General features: G+C 36.4%; 1 protein-coding gene across 1 annotated transcript; it reads left to right on the top strand.

Annotated features, from left to right (window-relative positions):
• Nucleotides 1-243: 243 nt before the first annotated feature.
• On the top strand, nt 244-26,284 carry LOC129893282 (protein CTR9 homolog). Its single transcript, XM_055968790.1, has 24 exons — nt 244-606; nt 1,248-1,314; nt 1,511-1,705; nt 2,879-2,979; nt 3,446-3,499; nt 3,719-3,835; nt 4,018-4,081; nt 4,411-4,625; nt 4,741-4,825; nt 5,684-5,784; nt 5,944-6,036; nt 9,778-9,846; nt 10,694-10,786; nt 10,895-11,233; nt 13,382-13,462; nt 13,617-13,775; nt 14,006-14,101; nt 19,871-19,972; nt 20,055-20,162; nt 20,252-20,476; nt 23,844-24,110; nt 24,188-24,259; nt 24,893-25,207; nt 25,794-26,284. Exons 1-24 carry the CDS (start codon nt 466-468, stop codon nt 25,920-25,922), a joined length of 3,288 nt encoding a protein of 1,095 aa, XP_055824765.1. The 5' UTR covers nt 244-465; the 3' UTR covers nt 25,923-26,284.
• Nucleotides 26,285-27,836: the final 1,552 nt, after the last annotated feature.

Here is a 27,836-nt window from a genome sequence, read left to right as displayed (position 1 = left end):
ATATCAATGAAATATGACAAAAGATTAATTCACAGTTATGATGCTGACATTATACGTGAAATAAAAAAGGAAAAGTGAAATAGGCGTGTAAATAATTTGAGACATAGATCCTTTAAGCATAAATAGTTTAGATTGTGTTCAATTTAAATAAATAATTTTTCTAATAAGTTCAATTTACATGATATTCCCTAATTAATATAATATTTGACTTGAACTTATCAAGTTGTCAGTTTTTTTTAATTTGAAATTTATTTGTCACCTCCGCCTGAATTTTATCGAGAGACCTTGCTAATAGAACACCCACCACTTCTGTTCAATAATCAACCAGCTCAAGAAAACTCACACCCCGTTTCGCTCAGTTGTCTGAATTTGAAGTTTTGAACTTGTCCGAATTGAAAGCTCTTCTCCTTCTTCTCCACAAAGAAACCTAGGGTTCTGTTTTGTTACTGGTTGAATTTGAATCCAATGGCGTCTGTGTACATTCCAGTGCAAAACTCGGAAGAGGAGGTTAGGGTAGCATTGGACCAACTCCCTAGGGATGCTTCTGACATTCTTGACATTCTCAAGGCTGAACAAGCTCCTCTTGATCTCTGGCTTATTATTGCTGTACGTGAGATTCATACACATGAGATTTATGTTGCTTGGTTTGTTATTGGAGTTCCATTTTACCTTTTTCTGTTTTGAATTTTCTACTGCTATATCTGTTTTAATGCGAATTTCTGAGCATTGGCACAGTTTCTCGTTTGGTTATGTTCTCCCAGTTACACAGTTAGGAACATTTATCCATGTCCTATGTTTTTTTTTGTATGATATGTTTCTTGTTGATGATTATGTTGTATAAGGGATAAGAACAATTTTACAAATTTAATAAATATAACATGCTAGATAAGTCTCACGTTTCACAACATTTGATTATTGTTTTTCTAAAAGTTCTCTATTCTCATATGTTGTTTGTTATGTTTAGGTGATGGTACCTTGTTGATGATGTTACAGTTCATGCTCCGCACTGATTTTTTATTAGTTATTATGTTTATCTTCACTGCCATTTTTCCTTTCCATTACTAAGCCTCACCTGTGCCAGGGTCTTTTAGAAACAACCTCTCTACCTCCAAGAGGTAGATGTAAGGTCTGCGTACACTCTACCAGTCTACCTTCCCCAGACCCCACTTTGTGGGATTTCACTGAGTATGTTGTTGTAAAAGTTCTCTCTTCCTCCCCCTTACGAAAGTATGCTGGTTTTTTTGCAGAGGGAATATTTCAAACAAGGCAAAATTGATCAGTTTCGGCAAATCTTGGAAGAAGGGTCTAGCCCAGGTACATATTTGTGTTTATACTAGTTGATGTCTAGCCCAGGTATGTACTTGTGTTTATACTAGTTGATTGAATCTGACATGTTTAAGTGCATTGAATGGGTATTTATCCATTCTCATTGAAAAGTCAGAGAATGTGTAGTTTTTGTCTTTCCCTCTTTGAAAAAGACTAATTCCTATTACACATTGTTATGGTGCAGAGATTGATGAATATTATGCAGATGTGAGGTATGAGAGGATTGCCATTCTAAATGCATTAGGTGCATATTACAGTTACCTTGGGAAGATTGAGACGAAACAAAGAGAAAAGGAAGAGCACTTTATAATGGCAACACAATATTATAATAAAGCATCCAGAATTGACATGCACGAGCCCTCTACGTGGGTTGGGAAAGGTGACCATTATTTCATTTCTTTATTGTGGATATTACTGCTTGAAACAAGTACATTGGTAGCTTTTTGCAGTTGAGATTTAAAAATCATTTTGCTGAAGTGGAGCAATTTACATTTAATCGATACTTGTGACAGATAGGACATTTCTTTTGATAAGGCTATAACATATATAAGGTTTCACAGAGATGTGATTATCCTACTTAATTGTTTGGTTAAGTAAACAGCCTCTCTACCTTACAAAGGTAGGGGTAAGGCTGCATACACAACACACTCCCCAGACTCCACTTGTGGGATTACACTAGGTATGTTGTTGTTGTTGTTTGGTTAATTCTACAGACGTTCTATGGGCTGAACAGATGTTATTTAACCAGGGTTTTCAAGCTTTTGATTCCCCCCTGTTATTCACATTGGAGAACGAGTTTCCTAAAATTACTTTTTTTGATAAGGAGGGTTGCCTGATATTACGAAAAACTTGTTGGTTACCATGTAACTTTGCTTTATTAATTTTCTGCTATTGAATTTCTAATAAACATCGAATTCCCTCCCTGCTATTCACTTTGGGAAGAGGGTTGCCTAAAATTTTTAGGAGCTTGTAGGCTATGCCAAGCATATTTGTTGAGTTTCTGATCTGTGTTTGAGGTAGTGTTATCAAAGGCGAAAAGTGCAAAAAAGCTCTAAGGTCCATTGGGGCTTTAAGCACAGAGCGCAAATAAAAGTGTGGGCTTTAGTGAAAAAAGGCGCAAAGGGAGAAAAAGATACAAATATATATGTTTAGTCCAAGGCCAATAATTATAAAAATGAATGACAAATATATGACCAAAGAAATTGAAAAAAAGTTATGATAAAGTGAAATATCAATTGTTTAGTGTCACTTCTTCAAAAGAGGCTCATTGGCAAGGAAAGGTTTGCCTTAGAACCTTGATGACCACACTGAAGCGCACATAAAGCGAGGCAAAACGCTAAACACATTTTGAGCCTTGCTTCAGGGCTTAAGTTCCCTTAAAGCGCCCCTTTGACAACAGTGGTTTGAGGTAGTGAGTTTTTCATCGTGGTTGTAACAAACCCTACTTTTCCAACACTTCCCTAGAATATAAGGTTGTATAAGCTGGAAAAAAAGGTGTAATAGTATCCGTGTAATTATTTACCTACCTGATGAGCATTCACATGCTTTACAGGTCAGCTTTTACTTGCCAAGGGCGATATAGAGCAGGCATTTGCTGCTTTCAAGATTGTACTTGATGGCGATCGTGATAATGTTCCTGCTCTCCTGGGTCAGGTAAGCCTATTATGCTTGTTTTCATTTCAAAAACATTAAATATGTCAAATTTTTTACATGTTATGAAGTTAAGATTTACCTTTATAAACATGATGCTGGTTGATCTGCTTAAACCCTTCAATATGGGTGGAAGTGAAATTAATCTACTCCCCAAGAACTGTGATGTTGATGACCATGGTGACATGTTAAGGGTTATTAATTGAAGAACTACAGCTTTTGAATGATGTATCATGTGCTTCTTGTGCTCTGCTGCGCAAGAATAGTGATGTGGATGACTATGGTAACATGTTACGGATAATTAACTGAAGAACTGCCCCTATCGTATGATGTAATTTTTCCTTATAAAAAAGATTGTTTGAAGAATTTTTTGCTTCTTGTGCTCCGCTGCAAAATCCTTCTAAGGATATGCTAATTCCAAGTGTCAACATCTTGTATCGGCTCTCATAGCAACCCCAATCTTTTGCAGGCCTGTGTTCAGTTTAGCCGTGGACGATATTCTGATTCACTGGAGCTATATAAGGTTCATCGTCCATCCATTACTTTGTAGGCTAATTTGTTGGCCTTGGTTAGGAGAATGGGCGTCGCTTACCCTTCTTCATGCCAAATGAAAAAAAAAATCCAGTTGGGAAACATCATAACTAATCTAGCATGTATAATGTTATATATCTCTCTAGATATTGTTAGAAGAAATGATATTGACTCTATGTTGCCTTTTTTGTGGCTCATATGTATTTGGTAGAGGGCCTTGCAAGTGTATCCTGACTGTCCTGCTGCGGTAAGGCTCGGAATAGGTCTCTGTAGATACAAATTGGGCCAATTGGATAAGGCAAAACAAGCATTTTGTCGTGTCTTGCAGGCAAGTGTAGAATTTTGCGTTAATAAATTTATTATAATTCATTGTGTCATGCTTAAATGACGAACACCCCTTTGGGGCGCGGCCCTTCCCTGTTCCTTGAGGGAATGTAGGATGCTTCGTCACCAGACCCCCTTATTTTTTAACTGATATTGACTTTCTTGTAACTACTTCGGAATGTATAGTTAGATCCGGAAAATGTGGATGCTCTGGTGGCACTAGCAATTCTGGATCTGCAAAATAATGAAGGTGCGCTTTTCCCTTGGATTGATAAGTCGAATGTGGTTGAAGTTAATTCTGCACCTTCTAGGCAGGAGTTACACTTAATAGTCAGATTGCTGTACAACCTTGTTGGAGAAAAAAAGTGACCCATATGATTAATTTTGCTTCTTCAGAGAAAATTAGTTCTTACTCGTGTATCTGGGAAGTGTTGTTGTGATATTACTTATCTTGTTTAATAAGCTCTACTTGAGATTTCTCAGGAATTATAGTTGTGCTAGTATCCTGATTTTAGTTACGTGAAAATAGAGTTTATAGCAGTATTGTTGTCTAACTTAGTGTCAGCACTGTATGTACAGCTTCTGGTATTAGGAGAGGAATGGAAAAGATGCAAAGAGCCTTCGAGATGTATCCTTACTGTGCAATGGCCCTAAATTATCTGGCCAATCATTTTTTCTTCACTGGTCAGCATTTCCTTGTGGAGCAATTGACTGAGACTGCACTTGCTGTAACCACTCATGGGCCAACTAAGTCTCATTCGTACTACAATTTGGCACGCTCCTACCACAGCAAGGTCTGAAGATGTACAACTCTTTAATCCTTTTCACATCAGTAATTGAGTGATTCTTGTTTATGATTCCCCTGAAGCTTTATTCTGATGATATTTATTTTGTTTCCCATGACTGAAGGGTGACTATGAAAAAGCTGGAATGTACTACATGGCGTCTGTAAAAGAAAGCAGTAAGCCGCATGAATTTGTATTACCTTATTATGGTACGTAATTTTCTTCCTGCTGTCTGTCACTAAGTATTTGCTATTATTTCTCCTTTTGAGGTTTGCATTACTTTGAGTTTCCATTGAGAACATTGTTGTGATCCAAAATTCATAAGTTTTAATCTATGATAGATGGTCGAATATCAAATGAATCTTTCAGTAGGCTTCTTCTCTAATTGTAATTGGAAGGTGTAGCATGAAAAAGAAGAAGAAATAGAGATAGGGAAAAAAGAAGAATTGCCATGCTTCGGAGCATGTTTCTTCCAAGTTGTCCTCTGTGGATAAGCCTCTCACAAGTTTAACCTTATAACCACCTTGAGCCTCTATTTGACTGAGATGATAAATTCATTGGATGTTGGAGGATTATTAGCATAACTGCCAAGAATGATACTTAGGAAAAGGTGCTTCAAAAGATAAATTGCTTTAACAAAATGCACACTTGCTGCCTCTTTTGAAACAGGTTAAATGGTCAATTGTGGTGATTGGGAGTTTGGCCATGAATCTTTTTTACTTTTATTCCAGATTTGAACTCCAGAAAACATTTTTACGCATAAAATTCCGGAAGTTTCAGGAATTTGAAAAACACCAAAAAACTGTTTTCATTCCAGATTACTCGCACAAATTGATTACCCACAAAAATCAAAAACAACTCCAATTTGTATTCATGGACAAACGCAACTAATTTTCAAATATCATTTTTCACTTTGAAAACAAAAACTACTTTTTTCAAATACTCACAATTTTCATGGCCAAACGCCATGCAACAAAAGGTTTAGGCTGTCAATTGGGAAATAAAACATGCCAACTAGATCATTCTTTTTTATCTGTTTCACCATTCTTTTTGCTTGTCTAAGTTAGGATTGGGACAAGTACAGCTGAAGTTGGGAGATCTTCGGAGTTCGCTGGCGAATTTTGAGAAAGTCTTGGAGGTTCACCCTGAAAGTTCCGAGGCAGTGAAAGTGAGTTGATACTTGATAGAGTACTTTGTTGAGACCGACTATTGTCAACATTTTATTATTATTAAGAAACTTGACAACTATTCTGTTCATTGCTTTCAGTTTTGACTATTGTCGACATTTTGCTTTTGTTATTTGAATAGTTTATGTTTTTTTTTGCAGGCTCTTGCACACATTTATGTGCAGCTTGGCCAGTCAGAGAAGGTTCAGGAATGTTTGAAGAAAGCCACAAAAATTGATCCTCGTGATCCCCAGGTATTTTATGTGTATAGTGCATCTAAATGACCAAACAAATACTAGCTAACAAACCGAACCTCTACCAATAACTAAGATTGCTCGGTGCTAGATAATCTATTAAATGCTGATTAAGTACGTAGGATATAAGTTGTTTAAGAAAGGAGAGTCGTTTGTTTTTCAGTTATTTTATATAATATCTTCTGAAAGCCCTTTGTAGGAACAGGGAACTAAAGAAAAGAGGGTAAAAAAGGAAAAATGAACAAATAATGATAGTTTCTGAAAAAAAGGGCATGTGATGCTGATGCCATCCTCCTATAGTTTCTGGAAAAAGGGCATGTGATGCTGATGCAATCATCCTAGTCTCTTGAGTAATAAAGGGGTGGGAGTTTTAAATCTATTAGCATGTGATTTAAATTGTCATACCACTACCCTGCTGTTATTGTATATTAAATGAACTCGTTGGGTTTTTAAAAGAAATTGTTGCTTTACAACATCTGAATAGCTATATAATCCTTATGCAATGGTGCTGTGAGTAACTCCATGACTTATGGCTTTGTTCATGTAACCGTATTAAAAACTGGAAAATTATCTCGTGTGTCTCAATAATATTCTAATTTTTGTTTATGTACCAGATTTGGTGAATTTATTAATTTCCATATATCCTAATTTCCATATCAGATAAAATAATTACTCCAAAGTCTAAATGTTCACCCCATCATTATTGAGACAATTTTTACTTTGCCATATTTTTCGAAAGAAATGCTAGTAAGGTGAATTTGGAATTTCTTCCCTGCTCCTTGAAACACTAAGAAATATTCTTTTACATGTCTTCTTTTCTTGGAGCTTATCATCCCCTCTTTTCATATATAATAACTCTTGCAACGGTACATTTATATAGGAGGGTTTTATAGTGTTCAAGTTTTTCATATATAGTGACTCCGGTATTTTGGGTCAGTTTGATCCAATTTACCAGTGTCTAGGAACTTTTCTTTTTCTCTAATATCTTATTTTGTGTGAAAGTTGATCCATCTGTTTTGTTTTATATGATAATATTTGATTGGACATAGAGTTACGAGGGTAATTTGACTTGTGTATTTTGTTGTTGCTAGTGGAAGAAAATATTTTTTAAAAGGCCTCAAGAAGGTAGTTTAGTGGGTCAGCTTGACTCATTTGTCGGGAACGTGTATTCTTTTCTAATATCTCTTTATATCTAAAAGCTAACCTTGGGGTCCAAGGTTCAAATCTTAGTAGAGGTGATACTATGTGAATTCTTCCCATTTGCCTAAGGCTTCGTGGGTGGAGTTACTCGGTATATATGTTGTTGGAAGATATCCAGTGAATTAGTAGAGGTGTGCACCATGATGTGCATACACAGCTATTATTAAACATAATAGATTAAAAAGTTAGTTTGATATAGAAAGTAGAAACCATTGCATCTATATTTAAGCTCTGAATAGTTAAACTTGTTTGAGTTCTTAAGGGTTGTGTATGTTTTATAGAATAATATGTGATGCCAAATATTTTGGGGGTCCCAAAACAGACTGTGTTTCATATGAATAATATTTAACAAAAAAAGGGAGGAATAAAGAAGAAATAAATACACGTAAGAATTGCAAATTGGTAAGAACATGATCGTCAATATAAAGACAATTTTGTCTGAAGAGTTTTTAATAATTACTGATCAATCAAAAATTGACAATTAAAAATATTAGAAACAAGCTTCTCAAGAGGATGTGCAAAATGTTCAGTGCAGATATCTGCGGCTGCAAAGTAAAGAAGCTTCCAGTAAGATACTTGGGCCTATCTCCCTGGGTAAATAGAAAACAATGAATTAAGGCTGCCGATAATTGCCAAGATGTGCATTATAAAAATCTACCAGCCGGTAATTCCTAGACATGCAATATTGAAATCTACCTTAGTCTAATATACCCACCCATATGATGTGTCCTTGTTTTGCATCGTGCCCACAGTGTCTACGAGATGAGGTAAAATGATGAGGGTGAGGGACTTTATGTGAAGGGAACCGGGGGTGGAGTGGGGGGATTATGTTTTTTTGACAAGGCAAGTAATTTTGTTAAAGTGGAAACCCTCTTGTATACAGATAGTAAACTCAAAAGTAGAGAGCTTATGTATGGCTCTTTACTAATGACATGAATATTCGATACAAACATGAACTGCATGGGTGCACCAAAAACTCTGTATAAAGGCTACCCTCATATGTAAAAAAATCATTTTATCCCGCAAAGTTCTACTATCTTCCTTGACTCAAGATCCACATGATGACTAGTGGTGCAATGTCCAATGCCATGCGTCTTCTCTGTTTTCATCTAAAAGTCGAGCTATGCGATGCTTCTTTCACTGATCTCGGCATTACTCATTGTACCCTGAACCAATATCTCAATTATTACCCGGTAATGTGGCAAGAGGTGGGGGTAGTATGCTAGACAATCAACGTTTAGCACAATGTTGTTGGCAAAGCTTATAGATATTAACTGAGGAGGAATACAGAGGAGTATCGATAAATCGGTGGTTTTCTTAAGAAGTTATAAATTGGTATGAGTACAAATTATGAAAGCAAAAGATCTTTTCACAGCATACATCTGATAGGTAATGGGATGTGGATCTCGTTTTGGTAGGAGGTTGTGTGCTGAAACATTTCTAAAGGAGGCAATCTAACAGTTTTCAGGAAGGGTGATTAACAAGAATGCTTGGGTTTTGACTAAATAAGGAGGGAAAGCTGGGGAATCACACAGACATAATGTTCCATAGGTATATTCAGTATTTGGATTATGAGAATGTTGAGGAATCTTTTGCATGAGTCGTACCAATGACCCTTATAAGAAGAAGGGGAGCATATGTGTCTGGAGGGAAGGGGGAAGAATTATCAACTGTGAGCTCATTTTGTAGGGAATTATGTGGTATTTGGATAGAAGTGTAGTGTGGAACTAATTAGGTTGCTCCATATACCTTTTTCCAATTTATAAAGTGACGTCCGTTGTCGACCTTTAAATGCTATTCTTTTATCAATTAAACTTTCATCAAATCAATCAACCGGTGGATGTAATTAATTACGAAAAGAAGGGAGTTTCCTGTAATGGAAATTCCCTAACTGCTCAAGGAGCTTATAAAGTATAATATATCTAAAAACTATTTACATCTACATGATAACTCCCAGCAAAGGGATTAAATAAGCATCCAGCTTTCAGTGTGTATGGGAGTTGAATTTCCTTCAAAGCATCTCTGATTTCTTTCCTTCCAGATACTCCAGATGATACATTGTAGAATCATCTTCCAAATGCCTCTGATGGAATTATCAACTTTGAAACTATTCCATATGACAAATATTTCCTTTAAGCTTCTTGGTAGTGTCCGACTTAAACCAAAAACAGTGCCCAACTTAAATGCTATTGTTCCATCTTGTATCACGGGGTGTAATGCTTTCATCCATTTAAAAATTAGACTACAACGGTGATCTAGGTTTTATTCGTTTTTTTGTGCCTTTATGCTATATATATTGTTTCTTTTCTCTGTTACTTGGGACTGTGACTTTTGAGCCGAGGGTCTTTCGGAAACATCCTCTCTATCTCCATGAGGTAGTGGTAAGGTCTGCGTACATCCTACCCTCCCCACCCTCCCCAGACCCTACTTGTGGGATTTCATTGGGTATGTTGTTGTTGTTGATGGCATGACATCTTACTTGAGATACTGTTCTCTTCCTGAGTACCTGCTTTAATTATATTTTTTCATGCTTCATTGCAGGCCTTTTTGGATATAGGAGAGCTGTTAATTTCAAATGATCCTGCTGCTGCTTTAGAGGCCTTAAAAACAGTAAGGGCCTTGAATCTTTCATTTTATCTCTGTATATTTGTTGAATTCACTTGCTTATGCTCCCAGTAGTGGAATGTACTTCTGTATTATTGAATGAGTGAAGAGGATAGCATGTAGAACCCAATTGAGCATAAAAAGTTTCTTACTCTACTGATGAAAAAAATAAAAGAAAATCGGTGTTCTTGACGGAAAATCTACAAATTAGGCAGTCTTTCTGATCTTCAATACGTTGAGGATCCATCTTATTTTGCTTTGACTTCAATATCTATCTATCTTTAGTTGAAAGGAAGAGTTAAAAATTACTTTCTCCCTAATTTTTTCTGATCGGTAAATTTGATCCCTAATTTTCCATCTTCCAAAATTGGAAGTTGCTCAAATTTCATTCATACTTCTTGTTTCTTTGTTTCTTCTCAAAATTTCTTTCTTTTTTTGGATTGCAAGTCTACTATTCACTTCCATCTGCTCAATAAATAAGTCTTATTTTCATGTTACAGATGTTTTAACTCTTTCCTGTAGTAGTTAGTTGTTGGTTAAGTTATTTATGAAAAAAGTTGGTTGTTGAAAGTACTTGTTCGTCTGACTCAAGGCATTAGAGCTTCCCATAGATGAGATGCATAAATGGCATGCTTACATGAAAGTAGCGGCAACATTGGGCATCCAGAATTCTTGCTGTAGTTACTGCTTTGTCTAACATCAGTATTGTAAATTTCTCTTGATGGCTATGAATTTATGAGGTGGATGCGAAATTTGCACAACACAAGTCATCATATTTGAAATTGTTCATAATATTTTAACCTCTGAAAGAAGATTTTTGTACGCTTAAGGTAAGACCTAATTAATTTGGCAGGCGCGTAATTTGCTTAAGAAATCAAATGAAGAAGTACCAATAGAGTTACTCAACAATATTGGCGTCCTCCATTTTGAAAGGGAAGAATTTGAGGTTTGTAAAGTTCCTTTTTGTCAGTGACTTCGAGCTTCTTGCATGTTTAGATTTATCGTTGTATCTATAATGGCATATCACTAACCTTTACTGATTAATGATTTCCAGTTTGCTACACAAAGTTTTAAGGAAGCTTTAGGTGATGGCATATGGATTAGGTTCCTTGATGCTAAAGCACGGTCTGATGATCCAACTTCTGGAGGGCTTTTATATCCCAATGGTGAAGCACAATCTGATCTATTCAAAAGTGTACAATATCCGATCGATGCCAGTTCATCTGTTCGACAATACAAGGACTTCCAGCTATTTCATAGACTTGAGGAACAAGGAAGTGCTGTGGAACTTCCTTGGAACAAAGTTTCAACACTCTTTAACATTGCAAGATTACTGGAGCAGTTACATGACACAGAAACTGCCAGCATCTTTTACCGGCTTATCTTATTCAAGGTATGCTTGCATGTCCAATTGGAGCTGTCACATTGATTATGAATTGACTTATTGGTGACACCTAATATTGTTGGTTTTTTATTCTTGGTTGTTATATGATTAAGATGGTTGGACTTCTGAGAAGTAGAGCCCTTCAATGTTTTCCATATGCATTCATAGATTGTTATTGGAAGGTCTTGGTATTTATCAAAGGGGAAAAATTGAAATAGTATGAGCTGCACAGGCAAAACACATAAGGAAAATCTTAACCTAAAGAATTAAGTATTAAAAAAGCATGAGCTGTCACATCAAGGTCAAAATAATGTAAGATAGTATTACTATATGTTGATTTGAATGCTTAATTAATTAATTATACGTTGCCACTTGCCATTTAAGAATAAAGATCAATAACTGCTTAGGGTCAACACAAGAACTCTTTGTTTTTTAAGATTTTTATTTTTCTTTTGCTGTGAAATTCCGGTAATGTCGTTATACTTCGATCAATTGTTACCTAAATGTCGAGGTCAACATATTAATTTAGTTCTCAATTTAAAAAAGAATTACACTTCTTGCAGCAACTTTTAGATTCTATCAAGCTATAAAAAAATGTGATGTATAGGAAATTTACCTAGTTTCTAAATAAGTCTTATTTATCAAAACAAAGCATTGTTTGGATTCACATTGAAAATAAAATGCAATGACGCTTGTAAATGGAATCCTGGAAGTTTTTTTCTTTTGGAGCAAAGGAAGCATTAATTTGAATTCCTTAAATTTGTGAATTATTTGTAGTATTACAATTGGTGTATAGAAGGGGGAGCCTTGGAGCAACGGTAAAACTGTCTCGGTATGGTCTATTGGTCACAAGTTGAGCCGTGGAAATTGGAATCAACAACGGATGCTTGCATCAATATAGATTACCTACATCACACCCCTTGGTGCGGCCCTTCCCCGGACCCTACATTAATGTGGGGTATTTTGTGCTCCGCGCTGTCCCTTCTAATCTACGTTTTCTATATAAAATTGTTAAGCAAAAGACTATTGAGTTATTTATCAAAGAGATGTAAAATGGTAAATCAAAATTAAAGATTATGAATACATTCATAGATTCATCAATTTTGATTGTTGAGCCTAAAGAAAGATGAATTCAAACATTGGTTTCAATTTTGATGGAAATGAAAAAGTTACCTTTTTTAAATTTGATAATCTTCGTTATAAAAAGTGAATCATTTAACAATTCTTGTATAAAAACTATTACTAATTTATTTAGAAAGTCAATTGATGTTTATATGTTGCAAGCTTAATGAGAACCTATATCCAAATAAAAAATGGTGTGATAGTCACATGCTTTTGGTTATATTGTTGTATAATTGTTTCTGAAATCCTGTAAAAGATGGTAGATATAGAGTGGTTGCGTGAAGTCAATAGTAATAAGCCGGAGAACCTCCCTATCTAAATGGAAGGGGGAGATTTCTTTACCTCAACTGCTTCCTTTGCTACTACCTGCCCAATGTAATCACGAACAAAGGTAGAAAATAGCATAAAGAGGAATACAATGCCTCTTGTCTTAATCCCTAATGGAGTGATTGAAGAAAGAAGGAGGGTGGTGGCTTGCTTCTCCCAGAGACATCATCAGTGAACAACTTTAGGGAGGGTTGAAAACATTCTGTTGATTACACTCTTTAAATGTTGGTTCTTCACATTTGGATATGAGATATATTAATATAGAGATGCCGATCTTTATAGCCATGAATAGATCTGTTACCTAATTATATATAATTATCTGAAACAATAGAATTTTTTGTTATAGATTATTGATAAAATATAGTAGAGTCACAGTGGGCTAATGTATGACTTGAATCAATCAGGGCCTTTTAACTTTCTAGAACTTAATTAAACCAAAGAGTCAAGATTCTATTCATACCCAATACAGATGGTCTTGTATAACTCTGTTGATGGTGCCTCATTAGCTGTAACTAACACCACTGAAGGGTGATTTTGCTGTCCGAAAATCAGTTAAATGATTTCCTCTGTTTAAAGTTTGAAAGTCAGTCAGAAGATGCAAATAGCGTGAATGTTGTGGAGATGTTATATAACTGCTGTATCTTTTTGCATTTTGGCTTTATGTCATCTTTGGCAACCCTGTACATAACCTCTTTTCTTAAATTTCAGTATCCAGAGTATGCAGATGCTTATCTGAGGCTGGCTTCCATTGCAAAAGCCCGAAATAATGTGCAGCTAAGCAATGAGTTGGTTGTTGTTCTCTCCTTGTATCGTTATTTGCAAACTGTCTTCTGTTAATTCTCAATTACCCAAAATCCCCCTTCTACAAAAGATTTTCATTGACCATGAATTGTTGATGCGACTCCAATTCTTTTGGGACTAAGGCGTTGTTGTTTGTTTACAGATTAGTGATGCGCTAAAGGTGAACGAGAAGTGTCCAGATGCACTGCTAATGCTTGGTGATTTGGAACTTAAGAATGATGACTGGGTTAAGGCAAAAGAAACTTTTCGGTCTGCTAAGGATGCAACTGATGGAATTGATTCTTATGCTACTCTTTGTCTGGTGCATATGTTTGTTTCAAGCTGATTAAATTTCTCATCTCATGATTTTTGTTTTTAGTTTGTGATTTGCATAATACCCATCTTGGGCACGTTTTTACTTGTCACCCTATTGTTTCTGCTTGTTTCTTGATTTTTAGAAATAATTATCACTACAACTTTTGTCCTTACTATTAAAGCTTACAGTAGAACCTGAAACATCAGCTTATCATCAAATTTTCCTGTATTTTAAAGGGAAATTGGAATTACTTCGCGGCGATTCGTAATGAGAAAAGAGCTCCGAAGTTGGAAGCTACTCATCTGGAGAAGGCTAAGGAACTTTATACAAAGGTATTGTTCTTCTCCCAGTAACTAGTTCAATACTCAGGTTCCACCCATCTCTCAACAGCCCCACCCAGGAGGATCAACACTATTCCCACTTGCCCTCCCACATGACTGCAACCTCCACCTACAGTTTGGTGGTAGAGGTCCTCTACCCAACCTCACTCATCTATGTCAGTTCACTATATAATTTGGGTGTTTTCTAATTCTTTGTAAGTTGCTATCTGTTGAAGTCGCGTAGTAACTGATATGTTTTGACAATAGGCTTCAGTAAGGTTGTAATACCTTAGAGGAAGATGGAAAAGAAAAGAACATGATTGCTCTTGAGACTAATATTGCCTTGAAATGGTTACCAAATTATCCAGCTTTTATACAAGTTTCTCTATTTGGCATCTTTGGATATTCCGTGACTTCTCAAATTTGTTTGTCCATGAGGCATGATGACCTTTCCCAATACTTTTTTGGTTGTGAATAAGATAGTTACTGTATATAATACTATGGTTAGTGTCCCACATTGGAAAATAGGTATTTAGTGTTGTGTAAAGTATGTATATATTAAAGGCTTCGTGTAAGACAGTTAAGTAACACATCTCAATGATATTTTTCCCATGCCTTTATTTCTCACATGGTATCAGAGCCTTGGTAAGGAATTCTCGCTGTGCAGTAACCAGCAAGTCTGGGACAATCTTTGTGCCTTCTTTTTGGTGATTTTTCAGGCAGATCGCGTCACTCTTTCACCAATGGGTCCACTAGGTTGAGGAAATTCCGGCGAGAAAACCCCAGATAGCCAATCCGCTTCCGGCGAGAAAACCTCAGATAGCCAATCTGCCTGATTCATCGTCATGTTCCGGTTGAGCCTCCATCTCCAGTGACGTGTCTGTCACACGTGCCGGGCGTATGAGACCCTTCTAGGCCATCTTCGAAAACTGATCTTTTTTCCTTGGGTCGTCCAAGATTTCCGAGTCATCTCTTCTATTGTTCTGTAGATTTTCGTCATACTTTTCCCGTGGCTTTTTCTGAAGTTTTCCTACACTGGGGGAATCAGCTGATGCTTCTATACCTTGTCACCCTTATTTAATAATTTTCCAGAAGCCTTTCAGCCTACTATAGACAAACCGCAACTTGTTAACCATTTTTAGCAAGTTTTTCAGGCAGATCTGATAGTATTCTCGTCTGGTCAGCTTTAAAATTTGTGGTTATTTGCTAAAATCAGTGTTATCAAAAGCAAAAAAGCGCAAAAAAGCTCCAAGTTCTGGTGGGGCTTTAAGTGCAAAGTGCAAAGTGCAAATAAAGCATACACTTTAATGAAAAAAGGCGCAAAGGGAGAAGAATATAAATATCTATGTTTTGTCCAAGACTAATAATGTATAAGCATGAATGGCAAATATATGAACAAATAATTGAAAAATAATTATGATAAAGTGAAATATTAATTGTATATTTCCAGATGTACTAGGGTTTTATTAATGGAAGATCATTCTGAGTTTTCTATACTCAAGAGTTTTTGCTGAAATATGAAATCAATTTGGTGTTTCTATTCATACTTTTGTAGTGATAATGCCATAGAATACTTATCCTCCCTGTTTAGGTGTTTATGACTTTCCAAGGCTCTTTTTTTTTACCCCTCCCTAGGAGCTTCCACCCATTTTGCTTCTTGGTGACTCGAACTCACAACCTTCGGGTAGGAAGTGAGGGGTGCTTACAATCCGAGCAAGTCCCTCTCTTCCCCGTGCTCTCAAAAGTGTCTTCCTTGGTTAATTTTTTGAGTTCAAAATTGCTACTCATCTGACCTTTGTCGCTATCTTATGTTAGCTGATGTCAGATTTTTTGAGCTCGACCTTACTTTACATCTTTTGATCATCCTATATCTCTTAGGTCTTGCCTATACCAACTTTTGAGTAATCTATTGTTACCAATGTTTTGGGAAGCGAGAAGCGAAAAAAAGCGACGAGGGCTCGCTTCACAGAAGCGTGAAGCGAAGCGCACACTTTATTCAAATAAAGCGCTATTTAGTATAAAAATAAAAGAATATGAAATATGCGTAGATAAATAATCAAGAACTCAATTGGGGTAACATATTAAGCAAATCTTTCCATTCTTAGATTAAAAAGTAAATAATAGATATTAGAAATAGATATTCAATAATCCTCATAAGTCATAACATATAAAACAAATGCATAACCAAATCACAAAGGGAGCAAAATCCTATTCTTCAACAAGATCCTCAAACTTTTGAAGTGCCATCAACAAGGGTTCTACTTGGTGCTCAACTTCTTCATCATCGGAGGGCTCATCTACAAGGGTTATGCTTGAACTTGAATCTAAACCTGAACCTGTAGTTACTTTGTCCTTTCCCCTTAAAGTACTCCCTTCAAAACCATAAATATTCTCCTCAACACCACTTACCGTAGCAACATCACCATAAGTGAGACCTCCTTCGTGTACTTCTTCATCTTCATGATTTTGGGGTGCTTTAGTCAACCATTTATTTGTATCATCAATACTATCCAACAAAATTGGATCAATGGTATTGCGAGCATTGTAACGACACATCAATGCTCTATTATATTTGATGAACACTAGACCAATGAGGCATTTTAACTCAAGCGCACAAGCTGTAGAAAGTAATTAATAGGAGGACTTAGGACAATTAAGATACTATTTAATTTAGTAATAATGTAATAATTAATATAATTTCTCACATGTCATACACGCTCCAATTTCTCGCAACCGGATGAGCTACAAGTTGAACTTTGCACTCTAATATCAAACTGTTGCAAGTTTGGGACATTATAACCATATTGCATCCACCATTCAACTGTAGAAGGATTATTTTAAAAGTTAATGCGTATAACTTAAAAGTTGAAACTCTAAACACAATTAAAAGTTGAAACGCTCACCTGGTGACCTTAAGTTTCTTGCTCTTATGGCTGACTCAATTCCAAGTAGCCCATCAATTTTCATGTACACACCAAGCTCCTCCCCTGTTTTGTCTTGCAAATTTTTATCAGGATTCATCCTCTCAACACATGCATGATATCCCTCTCACACTTCTTCGGCTAAAGTCTTTATGTCATTATTTTTATAAAAGAGCTCGGGGTTCAAAATATGTCCCGCTGCATGCAAAGGTTGATGGAGTTGATCCGTTCACCTTGCATCAATGATTTTAAAAACATTCCCATATTTCCTATCGTGCCTTTTCAATACTTTCTTTGGCCCCATCCATGACTTCATAAATGTAGCCCATTGGTAGTTTTTTCTTCCATCCACCATATGAAGTACACTAACTAAAGGACCACCAACTCTAATTGCTTGAACAATGTCATTCCAAAAATATGGACCAATGATGTGTCTGCAAATTCTTTCCCAAGAGTTTTCTTTGCATAAATTCTCTCATTCCATTCAGTTGATATAAACAAGGTTCTCATTCCATGCTGCGACATATAAAATCAGCCCCAAGCAAAGGACTACTCTTCAAGAATCGAGGTCATGAGCAGATCGTTGGATACTTATCTATTGATTGGGCAGGGATCAACTTCTCATAGATGTTCTACATCTAAATATTGTGTTTAGTAGGAGGTTATTTGGTGTCTTGGCAGAGCAGCAACAACAACAACAACAACAACATACCCAGTGAAATTCCACAAGTGGGGTCTGGGGAGGGTAGGATGTACGCAGACTTTATCACTATGTCAAGGAGATAAAGAGGCTGTTTTCGAAAGACCCTCGAATCAAAAGTCAGTTCCCAAGTAAGAGAGAAAAACAATATATATATAGTATAATGGCAAAAAAAAAACAAAAAGCGATGCAAATTTTTATAAGACAAGAACAATAACGATAGCAAAGTAATGTGACAAGGCAATAACAACACAACTATAAAGGCACGCCTAGACCTACGACCACCCTAAACCGACACACGACAAGACACCATTCTACCCCTATTAGCCTTTTACCCTAATCTGCGACCTTCACTCCTTTCTATTTAAGGTCATGTCCTCGGTGATATGGAGTAGCGCCATATCTTGTCTAATCACCTCTCCCCAATACTTTTTCGTTCTGCCCCTACCTCTCCGCATAACCCCCAAATCAAACCGCTCGCACCTCCTAATTGGGGCGTCGACACCCTTCCTCTGCACATGCCTAAACAATCTCAGTCTCGCTTCTCTCATCTCGATATATTGCAAAAATAAAATATTGAGCAATGACTATAGCAAGTTGTAAGCTAGTTTGGATCAAACAATTGCTCAGAGAGTTTAAATTTGAATAAATCAGTCATGGAACTTGTGTGATAATCAAGTGGCCTTCATATTGCGTCTTCTAGTATTTCATTAGAGGACTAAGCACATTTATATTGTCATTTAGTTAGAGAACATATAATATCAGGAGATACCGTTACAAAATTTGTGAAGTCAAATGATCAACTTACAAATATTTTCACCAACTCCCTCAGTGGTTCTCGTATTTAGGGGTGGACATGGTATGATATTGAAAACTTTGGTTGGGTTATCTCAATTTTAAAAAAATACAAATATTTTCACCAACTCCCTCAGTGGTTCTCGTATTTAGGGGTGGACATGGTATGATATTGAAAACTTTGGTTGGGTTATCTCAATTTTTAAAAAATACTATATCATTACCATACCAAATTAATTCGGTATGATTCGGTATTTAAAGTTCGATTTCGATATTTTGCAGTATGGTAAATCGGTAAGTATAGTTTGGTTGACTTCAACATACGTATACTCATGTTAAAGAGAATTATGACTTTAGCTTTTCAAGAAACGTCTCAATTATATCATATTAATACCTTACACATGTAGAAATATTTAAAGAAGTACAAGCAATTCCTTTCGTTAATCAATCATCCTAAAAGGACATTTCAATCGAGATAGGGTAGTCAAAGTACTAACATCTAAATAATTAGTTTTATACTATATTATTTTATATATTTTCTAGAATTATACTAATATATCTGGACTTTATATGTATTTTTATATAAATACCGTACCCAATTCCAAACTTTTTTAAAAATGGATACCGAATACCATAATACCGAAACTGCGGTATCAAACATTTCGGTTTTGATATGGTATTCGGTATCTACAATACCATGCCCACCCCTACTCGTATTAGTTACATTTGCAACAGTTCGGTACAGATGACATATATGCACAGGCTTGAGGGGGAGAGTTACATAATTTGTCTATAAAATCCTATGCTTAGTGTCCCTCATCTGAAAATAGGTATATAGGATGGTGTAAAGTGATGAATATAAATAGGTCTTGGTGTAAGACAGTTAAGTAACACATCTCAACAATAATTTTCTGTCCCTTGATTTCTCACAGGTTGCCTGTCCAATATAGTCTTTAACGTGCATCAAGTGAGTGGATTGAATTTGTCAGTTATATGTTTATGTTGTTATTTTTTGAATTTTTGGGGACAAGTTTATGGAGTTTTGTGCATCTTTACAGGAAGACCATCGAAAATTGCTGTAAATGGGCTAAGTAAGATAACAGAGTAACTTAATTTTATGTGTATATTAGATTTCTTGTTTTAGCGTATGTTGTCTAGATGTTCTTAATGAGATATTTGTATATGTCAAAAGAAATTATTTGACGTGTCATAGGTTTGTTTTGTATGCCATACGGTCTTTTGAAGTGGACTTCATTTTGTTTAAGCTTCAGACTTCCTTTTAGGATTTTTCTGTTTGCATTTTGATAACACTCTTGGTTGAACATTTTCAGTTGTCTGATGTGTCAATATTGTTCATTCCATCAGGTTCTCTTCCAGCATAATGGAAATCTCTATGCTGCAAATGGTGCTGGTGTTGTTTTGGCAGAAAAAGGTCAATTTGATATTTCAAAGGATCTTTTCACACAGGTCTGTTAACGTTTTCTACTTCTACATGGTCGAGGAAAAACTCCAAGTTTATGAAGTATCTGCTGGACCTTCATCCTTGTAGGTTCAAGAAGCTGCCAGTGGAAATGTTTTCGTCCAAATGCCTGATGTGTGGATTAATCTTGCACATGTTCACTTTGCTCAAGGCAACTTTGCATTGGCTGTGAAAATGGTATGTTCTTATGATCTCTTCAATTTTTAGCTATTTCTCAGGTTTGATATTTCCACAGCACTGAATATGTTGATGCCTTGTTCTTGCAGTATCAAAATTGCCTGCGGAAATTTTATCATAATACCGACAGTCAAGTGCTTCTTTATTTAGCAAGAACTCATTATGAAGCTGAACAGTGGCAGGATTGTAAAAAGACTTTATTAAGAGCCACCCACTTAGCACCTTCAAATTATACGTTGAGATTTGACACTGGTGTAGCACTACAGAAATTTTCAGCCTCAACGTTACAAAAGACCAAGCGGACTGTTGATGAGGTTCACTGCAATGATCTTCTCCTTTCTTCCTCTCCTTCCTCTTTCATCTTCCCCCTTGTCAAACCGAAATGAATGGGTTTCTTTATTTTAGTCCCGTTAACTGCTCTTCCTTGTGGACATTTTTAAATATATATCATTTGTTGTGATGATTTCATTATTTTCTGATAATGATTTAGTTCCTTTTTAACTGTTCGTCCTTGTTCATATTCTTAATATATATCATATGCACTGATGAATTCATGATTTTCTAGATAAGATGTAAGTCCATCATGTGTGCATATGATAACTGTTTAACAGGCCTTCAATGACATATTTGTGCCACATATCTATATTGAACCAGCATAGTCTTTGGAGCTGAAGCCTCGTGGCGGATAGAATGAGGGAAGCAAGGCTGAGCTGGTTTTGACATGTGAATAGGAGGCGTGAAGTTGCACTAGTAAGGAGGTGTAAGAGGTTGTCTATAATAGCTTGAGGAGAGGTAGAGGTAGGCCGAAAAACTGGGGGGATAATTAGACAAGACATGACTCATCTTCAGCTTACTGAGGACATGACCCAAGATAGGAAGGTACGTAGGTCGATGATTAGAGTTGAAGGGTAGTAGGTAGCTGAGTGGTGTTGTACTTTATGTGGGAGAGTCGGGGGCTAGTCCTCTCTTCTCGTCTTCTCATTATTTAGCAGTATAGTTAGTATTCGCGTATACCTTAACTTTTACTACTATCTGTTGCTTTATTCATCCTGAACTTTGCCGTCTTTATTCCTTACAATCTATTTTTGTGATTACACTTCTTTCGAGCCAAGTTCTATCGGAAATAACCGCTCTACCCCACACCTCACGAAGTAGGGTTAAGGTCTATGTCCATCCTACCGTCCCAAGACCCCACTTGTGGGATTACACTGGTATGTTGTTGTTGTAGTCCATGGAGCTGAAAGAGATAGATGCAGGGGGAGTAGCACTACTAGGTTTAATGAAGCAACTACTAAAACGATTTTTACATGCCCAAATTTGAAAGAGGAAGAAGAGTCACGATATTATTTGTGACAATTGAGTCTTGACTAAACCCAAAGCTCTTAAAGTTTTAGTTGGAGAACCAAGAAGGGGGACCTTTTCAAGTCGGGTTACCTGTGCCTGGTTGGAGTAATGTGATTGCTGCACGGTCTATTATGTCCAACTGGTTGATCTTAGGAAATATAGTTGATCTATGCCAAGATTGTCTTGGCACCACCTAGGTTCTCATATATTGATACTTTGACTAAATGTATTACTACCTCCATTTCAATTTGTTTATCTGATTTTCCATTTTAGTCTGTTTCAAAAAAATGCCTCTTTCCTTTTTTGACAACTCTTTAATTGTAACTTTCCGCCTGGCATGTTTAAGACTTTAAGAATAAAGGACATTTAGGTACATTTTACTTATCTTTAGTATAAGACCATAAGTTTTAAAAGTTTTTTTTACTTTCTTATTTAGGGTTGAGGAGGTTAGACGTGTTATTAGTAAGATGAGGAAGGGGAGAGTGATTGGGGCGATGAGATTCCGGTGGACTTTTGGAAGACTACTGACAAGGCATATTTGGAGTGGTTGACTAGGTTGTTTAATGTTATTTTGAAGACAACAAGGACAAGGGTGATATTCAAAACTGTAATAATTACAAAAATATCAAATTGTTAAGCCACACTATGAAGATATGAGAGAGGTTGGTGGAGATGAGGGCGAGGAGAGGAGTGTCAATTTCAGAGAATCAGTTCGGATTCATGCCAGGGCGGTCGACTATTGAAGAAATCCATCTTATGCGGAGACTGGTGGAGAAATTTAGGGAAAGAGAGAGGGATCTTCACATGGTGTACATTGATCTTGAAAAGACTTATGCCAAAGTTCTGAGAGATGTTCTTTGAGGTGTCTGGAGGCGAAAAGGTGTTCCGATGATTTATATTAGGGCAATAAAGGATATGTATGCTGGAGCCAAGACTCGGTTTAGGACGGTGGGAGGTGACTTAGAGCACTTTCTTGTTGAGATGGGACTACATCAGGGATCTGTGCTGAGTTTTTTTTCTTTTTTTCCTGGTGATGGATGAGTTGACACGGTCTATGCAGGAGGAGGTTCCATGGTGTATGCTATTCGCGGATGACATAGTTTTGATTGATCAGACTCAGGAAAAAGTTAATGATAGGTTGGAGGTTTGAAGACAAACTCTGGAGTCCACAGAGTTCAAATTGAGCAGGACCAAGACAGAGTACATGGACTGCAAATTCAATGGTGTGATGGATGAACAAGGCATGAAAGTGAGGCTTGCCCCTCAACCTATCCCCAAGAGAGAAAACTTTAGATATTTTGAGTCCGTCATCCAGAGTAGTGAGGAAATTGACGATGATGTCACGCATCGCATTGGGGCAGCATGGATGAAGTGGAGTCCTGTGTGATAAGAAGGTGCCACCAAAACTTAAAGGTAAGTTCTACAGAATGGTGATTAGGCCGTCATCGTTATATGGTGCGGAGTGTTGGCTAGTCAAGAACTCTCATTTTCAGAAGATGCATGTCGCGGAGATGAGGATATTGAGATGGATGTGTGGACATACTAGGAGTGATAAGATTAGGAACGAGGTTATTCGGGAGAAGGTGAGAGTGACCTCTGTGGCATACAAGATAAGAGAAGCGAGACAGATGGTTTGGGCATTTGCAGGGGAGGTGTGTCGACTCCCCAGTTAGGAGGTGCGAGCAGTTGGATTTGGGGGTTATATAGAGGGGTAAGGGTAGACCAAAAAAGTTTTGGGGAGAGGTGATTAGACAGGATATGACGCAACTTCATTCCATCGAGGACATGACCTTAGATAAAAAGGAGTGGAGGTCGCGTATTAGGGTAGAAGGTTAGCAGGGGTAGAATGTTGTCTTTTCCTGTGACGGTTTAGGGTTGGTCTTAGGTCAAGGCGTGCCACTATAGTTGTGTTGTTATTGCCCTTTGATTATCACTTTATTTTGCTATTGGTATTGTTCTTGGCTTGTAGAATTTGCATGATATGATTTGTATATATACTGTTGCTCTCTCTTTTTTGGGACTGATACTTTTGAGCTGAGGGTCTTTCGGAAACATTTTCTCTATCTTTATGAGTTAGTGGTAAGGTCTGCGTATACTCTACCCTCCCCAGATCCCACTTGTAGGACTTCACTGGGTATGTTGTTGTTGTTGTTGTAAACTTTGTGCCAAGTCAAAACCATACAAACAAATTGAAACGGAGGGAGTATTTGCTTACTTACTTTACAGGTAGTTTGAGACTTTGAGTGCTATATGTTACCATATATTATACAATTAGATCACAAACAAATAAAAAGGGGCATCTCCAGTTCTTATGTTTGTAGTTTTTTGATGGTGTAGGTGAGGGCAACAGTTGCAGAGCTGAAGAATGCAGTTCGCTTATTCAGTCTATTGTCTGCAGCTTCAAATCTTCATGTTCATGGATTTGATGAAAAAAAAATTGAAACTCATGTTGGATACTGCAAGCATTTGCTTGAGGCTGCAAAAGTTCATTGTGAGGCAGCTGAGCGTGAAGATCAACAGAATAAGCAGAGACTAGAACTTGCTCGTCAGGTCACATTGGCTGAAGAAAATCGTAGAAAAGCTGAGGAACAGAGAAAATATCAAGTTAGTTTTCTATAGCACTGCATCTTATGATTATAGCTTTTGCTGCATGCTCTTACTCACATGCCTTTTGGAAACAGCTAGAGAGACGAAAACAAGAGGATGAACTCAAGCAAGTGATGCAGCAAGAACAGCATTTAGAGCGTATTAAGGTATATTTTCTCGTAGTCACTGCTATCACAATTGTTGTGAGGTCACATCATCTTTATACTCAGAGAAGTTATTGTAATAGATTTCTGAGCTCCAAAAGAAGAAAATTTTACACTATCTTCAGATTTGTAGCCTCACTTTCTCCGCATGGGTACCTTTTCAGGTTCTAGTCCTTGAACTTTTCACTTTGGGAAATAGAATTTATTGTTCTGAATTTTTCACCTGAGTACTATTGGATAAAAGAAGTGAGCTGGTTTAAGATTATTTAAAAAATGGCATTTACACTATTTTGGTTAACTAAGGATTGACAGATTTATTTTCTTGTTTAGTTGATGACATAATGTCTGAAGTATGATAAAAATACTAAAATAGAAGCTATAGCACTTATGTGGAAGGTGTAAACTTGTCAAGGTTTACTGAGTGGTTGAAAGTTGTGCTTCATTGAGTATATATGCCGTTAAGTTGCATTAAGAGAATATAATCTGTTCAGGAAACAGGTGTTGATCTCTAAACAGCAATGTGAAAATTGTAGTTTAGTTGGTTTACATATCATCGCTCTTCATCTCTCTTTTCAGTTCTCCAAGGATAGGAAGTTCCGTTGCACTAAGGTTAATACTTACATATTTTGCCTCTAGGAACAATGGAAAAGCAGTACTCCTTCCTCTAAGCGGAAGGACAGGCCCCAGAATGAAGATGACGAGGGCGGGCATGGTGAGAGGAGGAGGAAGAAAGGTGGGAAGCGGAGAAAGAGGGACAAGAAGTCTCATTACGAATCTGAGGAAGCAGAAGCTGAGATGGATGATCAGGAAGAAGTGGATGATGTTGACCGTAACAGAAATCATGAAGTATCTTATGATCAAACAGATGATCATGATGATCAAGCAGAGAATAATCCACAGGATCTACTTGCAGCAGCTGGGCTTGAAGATTCTGATGCCGAGGATGACATTGTAATCTCTATCTCTTCTCTGAGTGTATATATGTCTTCTCCTTCCACTGCTACATGTTTGTTACAAGGGATGTAGAGGGTAATTTGGAGTATCTTGTTCATCTTATTGGGCAAATTTCTTTTTCCTTCTAAGTGGTTTGGCAGAAATAGAAGGGATGTAAAGGGTATATACTTCCTCGTTCCTATCTAAACTTGAGTACTTGGAAATTCTGATCTGTCAAGAAAACAAGAAACTTAACCCTTGTGACTCCTCTTTTACTAGCCTACCTTTCCTCTTTCCAACCAACCAAAACATTATGTTTCCTGAAAAAATGAGAAACCTTTTAAATTTTCGTCTTCCCATATGAACAGTGCTCTTCTGTTTTTATCACATTCAACTCTTCCGAGTTCAAAGAAATATCAGTGTGTTTTTGTTTCTTTTTTCAGCAGACCTGCAGTACCTTTAAATTGTCATGTAGATGTGGTAGAATGATATATGAAATGAAAAACTACTTTGACTAGTTTCTTTTTATCTCTTATGCTGGACTAAATTGCAACTCATGCATAGAATGTTTTGGTTTACTTATTCTCTCTTTGGATTGCTGAAGGTTGCACCTTCATCAAATGCAAGTCGGCGAAGGCAGGCACTGTCTGAATCAGATGAGGATGAGCCATTGCAGAGGCAGGGAAGTGATGGAGAAGATGGGGACAATGTTGCTGCGGATGATGATGAATGAAGATGAAATACATCTACAATTCCTAGTTTGGATGATGACAAGATTGTCAATATTCCTTCCCTTTGTGTCAAACACTGGGGGATTTCTGTTGGCTCTTTCTAGGCCTGGCTGCATTATAGTTTTTGTTTCCTGGGTTAGACTAGCCTGAGTTATTGGTAGGAAGAAAAGGTAAATGTAGCTTAAGTTATAGACAAACAGCTATATTGTAAATGCACAAGGTTAATAGCCACCCATTTCTGTTGTTTAGTGTTTTGCGAGCTCTCTTCTATAGAATGGGTATAACGTGTTGTTACTCTTTGATCCCCTAATCTATATCCATCTATCTATACTATTATAAAAGTGAGAAGACACAGTTAAAGGAATCAACCGAGACACCAAAATGTTGATCATGTTTTTCTTAATTCCAATGAGATGTGATTACGTGCTGCTTTGAAAAGGTAGATTTGCTCGAGGCTATTTGGTTGATAACGAAGCTCCTAGAGTTCTATTTGATGAAATTGAAAAAGATTTCCTTAGTTTCTTATTTGACCTACTCATATTGCCAAGTGGATATTTTGGAAATTAGTTTTCTTGCTTTGTAATTTTGGATCTACTTGTCATTTTTTTTTTTGGGATAATTTCTTTGATTTGACTTTTATTAAGATGTATTGTGTTTTTTTCAGTTTTTTTGTGTTCTTTTACTCTGCAAGTTATATGAGTATTTTTTAAGTTACATTTTCTGTTATTTTGTTTGTTTTAACTTTAAAAAAATCCTATTATTCCAAAAGGGTATTTTTTGGGATTTTAGTTGATTTCTTCAAGCTCTTGATATTTCTAGTTTCAATTTTTTTTGTTAAATTTTACATAGCTTAGAAATTTACTAATAATTTGAAACTTTTTTTGTCGATTTTCCTTAGTGTTTGTGTGTTATTTAGAATTTTTTTAAGTTTCATTTTTTTAAAAAAATTATATTATTTGGTTGTTTAGCCTCAAGTTTTGCTGGGGTTATGTGGGTGTTGATTAGTTATATTTTCTTGCACTTTTGTTTGTTTGAGTATTGCAATTGTTTTGAGATGAGTCTTGAGTGTATCGTTCCATTTTGTATATTTTTAAAAATAAAATTCACTTACCTGAGCTATCACTTTGGCGAACTTTTTCATCCTTTTGAAAAAGTATTGTCATCACATCACTTATTAAAAGGTTAGCCTTCCAAGTTGCCATTGTAGTGAATTGCCACATTTATTACTATATATATCTATATCTAAATGGGCATTTGGATCAAAATGTGGATTTGCCTGCAGCAGTTACCTTTCGAAAGAGTAAAATTGTAAACAGGTTTATTTGACTTTAAATTGAAAAGATGATACAGTTAATATATTTGAAGCTGAAGTTCAGAAAAAGATACTTAAAAAATGACGTACCACCACAGAAGCCAGGTAAGTGATAGTGTCCGTTGTTTTATCCAAACCAAGAGAGAGTATTTTATAGTGCTAGTACAAGACTTTACAACAATAAATTATCTTGATGTTAGAATGTACATGTTGTTTCTCTCCTTCAAAACATTTTTATTTCTTTCAAGCCAAATATTCCACAGGATGCAAAAAGGATAGTCCTCCATATCATCTAGGGTAATAGGCTCCAATAAATTTAAATTTTGATCGATTGCACAAACTTGTTCATCATACAAAACAGAATTTAAAAGTTGACTAAATTGAACTGATTTCACAAGCTACCCAATCATTGTACAAAACTGAATTGAAATTTGAGTTAAAGTGGTACAACACATTTGTTTGGTCATTAGGCCAATGCCAGCCTTCCTACCTATCAAATTTTCTTGGTAAAAGTTAAATGTGATGTTGTAGGAGGCCATATACAAGCTGTCTATCTATTTCCCTTCGGCCAAACCCATCGGTGACCCCTTAAAGTTGGCACCAA

This window comes from Solanum dulcamara, chromosome 6 (genome assembly GCF_947179165.1).
Source record: "Solanum dulcamara chromosome 6, daSolDulc1.2, whole genome shotgun sequence".
Taxonomy (NCBI): Eukaryota; Viridiplantae; Streptophyta; class Magnoliopsida; order Solanales; family Solanaceae; genus Solanum; species Solanum dulcamara.
The sequence above is the reverse complement of the archived record's forward strand: the minus strand, read 5'-3'. Positions and strand labels throughout refer to the sequence as shown.